Genomic DNA, 3,653 nt, shown 5'->3' with positions numbered 1-3,653 from the left:
CCACAATAGGGCTAAAGCGCCACCTGCTGTAAAACGAATGAAATGATTAGTTCAAGATTCGTTCACGACTCGTTCATTTTACTGTTTGAGAGTCAAAGATTCGAATCAATAGTCTTCCCATCACGAGCAGTGAGTTATTAGTTCGCAGAGAGTGATTTGTGAGTGATTCGTGAGTTCAATATGAACAAATCTTTCATATGATTCGGGAGTCACGAATCTTTCATATGATTCAGGAGTCATATGAAAGTTCATATTGAACGAATCACTCGCGAACGACACATCACTAATAAATAGCAAATAGTAACTACACCGTTTTATATCAGTATGTCAAAATGTGATAGCAAAGATGCTGGCTGCTTCTTTTAATCCCAACTCAAAATAAATCAAATGAAATGAATAATGTCTAAATGCATTTTAATGGTACGTTATTCCACTCGCGGTGGCCACTATCATTGTTTTGTGAGAGCTTGCTATCGCGATGCATTATTGAATCGATAGCTGTCTCATCCCTGGGCTGGGTCACCGTTATGTCACCACCCCAAAGAGCTATGTGCGTTGAAAAGTCGCTGACATCAATTGCATAATTGACTAACTAAATAAACAAATAAGTTTTATTTGAGGCATCGTTTTGCTCCGGGCTTTTAACCGCTGTCAGTGGAGACGGCGACAGTATATCTATGTGTGAGTGTGTTTTGGTTGCAGTCTGGCTGATAATAAAAGGCTCCAAAATGACCCAACTTCACAAGTATGTTCGCCAAATGGTATCTAGTGTCAGTTTAATATCTGAATCGACCTAGTTTGGGTTATCTACAGTTTTACGGCGTGGATGTTTCTATCATAACAGACAAGGACTACCATTCCCACGTTGCCAATGATATCTGACGTCAGAACAATGCGCCAAGCGTTTTCATTTCCGAAAAGGGTCTCAATTAGCTACAATTCAAAATACTGAGGTGGGTGCTTACTTTAAAAAGCACATTTCATTAGCATGACAATATTTGTGTCTGGTGCAACATATTAAGTTGCGTTACCCTTTTAGGTAATGTTTTCAGGCCATTTTTTACACTGTAAACAACGTTAGCTTGTTAGCACACGTTTGTACGAGCGATTTGGACGTTAGTGAGCTAACATATTATCAAGAGAAAATGTTTTAACATTAACAGTTAAAAATAGAACTATGGCCGAATTTGTGAAAAATATTACAGCCACAGCTAACAATGTAACTAATGCATTGAATACCCACAGTGAAGTTAAACAATTCTAAAACAAGAGTTAAGCAATCGAGTTAAACAACTGTAACAATGGAGTAATGATCCATAGCTAAACAAATGACAGCAAGTAAGAAAGGAGACATCTCTACTTACACATTGGTTTCGCTTGTTCTGGCATTCAAAGACTTAATAGCTCATGACCAAATCGTGGTAAATTTAAAGTATACTCACTTATGTTGTATTTTCACAAATGTTCACTCTTATTGTTAAATGTTTTTAATTATTTCACGTTCTAGTCTACTATAAACATAACGAGGTGAATAAATGTCCACTCACCAGTACAAACAATATTTAGACATTGCAGGAGTAAACTTAAAATAAAGGTGTTTTTCGGTCGAGCAAAAAATACAACTTGTACTGTAACTGTGACAGAATAATTTCCAATACACTTTCTTTATTTTGCTTAAAATAGTAACCAAGGTGATGAAGTCAGCAGCTGAAGATGATGATACTGGCAGGGGGCTAGGCATCCCAGAAAAGATGAGGAACCACGCCAACTGAGTTGATATTACACAGGAATTTAAGGGTGCATGCAAAGGTAATAGCTGGTTTGTGTGTGTTTGTGAGTGTCTGTGTGTGCATGCTTGTGCATGAAAAGGACAAAGGAGTTTGATCTTTTCCCCTCACCTTGTTGTCATCTTTTGTTCTTGCAGAGCTGAACCTTGGGGAGTTGCTTCATGACAAACTGTGAGTAAGAAACAAGCCTTGTTGAACTAGAATTGTTTAAGGGTGACAGTTTACTAACTTACAGGCTTTAAGCCCTGAATGCAAATTTTGGCCTCAGCGATGATGCAGCTCATTCTGCCTCGCAACTTCATGATAAAATTTGGCCTTTTATATTGTGATGTTGTAAATAAAATTTTACAACACTCGTCGTTAGGTGGTGGCCTAGTGGTTTAGGAGGTGGTGGCCTAGTGGTTTAGGTGGTGGTGGCCTAGTGGTAAAGGAAGCGGACTTCGGTCCGGAAGGCCCCAGGTTCGAGTTCACCGACTGCCAGGTTGCCACTGAGATGCACTGAGCATGGCATCGTCCTCAAGCACTGCTCCCCGGGCGCTGACCACGGCTGCCCACGGCTGCCCACGGCTGCCCACTGTTCACTTGGTGATGGGTTAAATGCAGAGGTTAAATTTCGTTGTGCATGGTGTGCTGTGCTGTGCTGTGTCACAATGACAAATAAAGATAAGTTTAAGTTTTAAGTTACTACCTTTTTGTACATAGTTTGTCATGTTACTACATGGTTGTGCTGGTGTTGTGTTGCTATTATTGAACTAATAGACAACCATATAAGAACTCAAGCTGTTATTTTGAGTAAATTCTTTAAAGCAATTTGAGCAAGAAGAAAACATTTAATACAATTGAGGTTTTAAACATTTAATAGATGTTTTAAGTATTGTGCATTTTATGAACCAAATTACTTTTATGCTAGTTATTAAAAAATATATCATAAAAATAATCATTAATTTTAATCCTATACTGATAATGGCCCCCTACTGATAATGTGCTGGATCCCTCCTACTCCACTGTAAATTCCTAGATGGATGAATTCCTTTGCATGTAATTGGACTGAAAAATTGGCTTCTTTCATAAAAATGCTTACCACTTAACCAAGAATAGGTTGAGTTTTCCCCTGATTTTGGGTCTCTTCTCTTTTTTCACTTCCTTCCATTTCCCACTGTGTGCATTTCCTCTGCATGCATTCTTGTTATCTCTCCAGTCACAACTTTACACCTCCATCCAGCTGTTGGGTATTCACCATAGCCTTTTATTTAGTTAGTTTCCCTTTGATCTTCTTGTGTCATCAAATATGCTAGAATTCTTCTTCTTTTCCTTTCAGCTTTGTCCCTGTTTTTTCAGGGGTTGCCACAGCGAATCATTGGTTTCCATATTGCCCTGTTCTCTGCATCTTCTACTCTACTTTGACTCCAACTATCTGCATGTCCTCCCTCACTGCATCCATATATCTCCTCTTTGGCCTTCCTCTTTGTCTCCTACCTGGTAGCTCCATCTCTAGCATTCTTCTACCAATGTATCCACTGTCCCTCCTCCGCACATGTCCAAACCATCTCAATCTGACTTCTCTGGCTTTTTCTCCAAACCTTCCTGTCTGTGTTGTCCCTCTAATGACCTCATTCCTGATCCTGTCCATTCTTGTCACTCCTAAAGAGAATCTTATCTTTAACTCTGCCACCTCCAGCTCCGCCTCCTGTCTTCTGCCTATTGCTACTGTCTCTAAACCATACATCATGGCTGGTCTCACCACCATCCTGTAAACCTTTCCCTTCACCTTAGCTGACACTCTTCTATCACAGATCACTCCTGACACTTTTCTCCAGCTGTTCCATCCTGCCTGTACTCTATTCTTCACCTCTCTTCCACAGTCTC

The 3,653-nt window shown here is 39.7% G+C and overlaps 1 protein-coding gene across 1 annotated transcript in view; it reads left to right on the top strand.

The window, feature by feature from the left end:
* The first annotated feature begins 1,682 nt into the window (after nucleotides 1-1,682).
* The window catches only part of LOC103397095 (N-alpha-acetyltransferase 35, NatC auxiliary subunit-like), a 17,145-nt gene continuing 15,174 nt past the window's right edge, over nucleotides 1,683-3,653 (top strand). Inside the window, 2 exon segments of the mRNA XM_017042639.1 lie at nucleotides 1,683-1,809; nucleotides 1,925-1,958. Coding sequence (XP_016898128.1) covers nucleotides 1,695-1,809; nucleotides 1,925-1,958 — 149 coding nt within the window. The 5' untranslated portion in view covers nucleotides 1,683-1,694.

Source organism: Cynoglossus semilaevis, chromosome W (genome assembly GCF_000523025.1).
Source record: "Cynoglossus semilaevis isolate Cse_v1.0 chromosome W, Cse_v1.0, whole genome shotgun sequence".
NCBI lineage: Eukaryota > Metazoa > Chordata > Actinopteri > Pleuronectiformes > Cynoglossidae > Cynoglossus > Cynoglossus semilaevis.
This window is presented reverse-complemented; position numbering and strand designations above follow the sequence as displayed.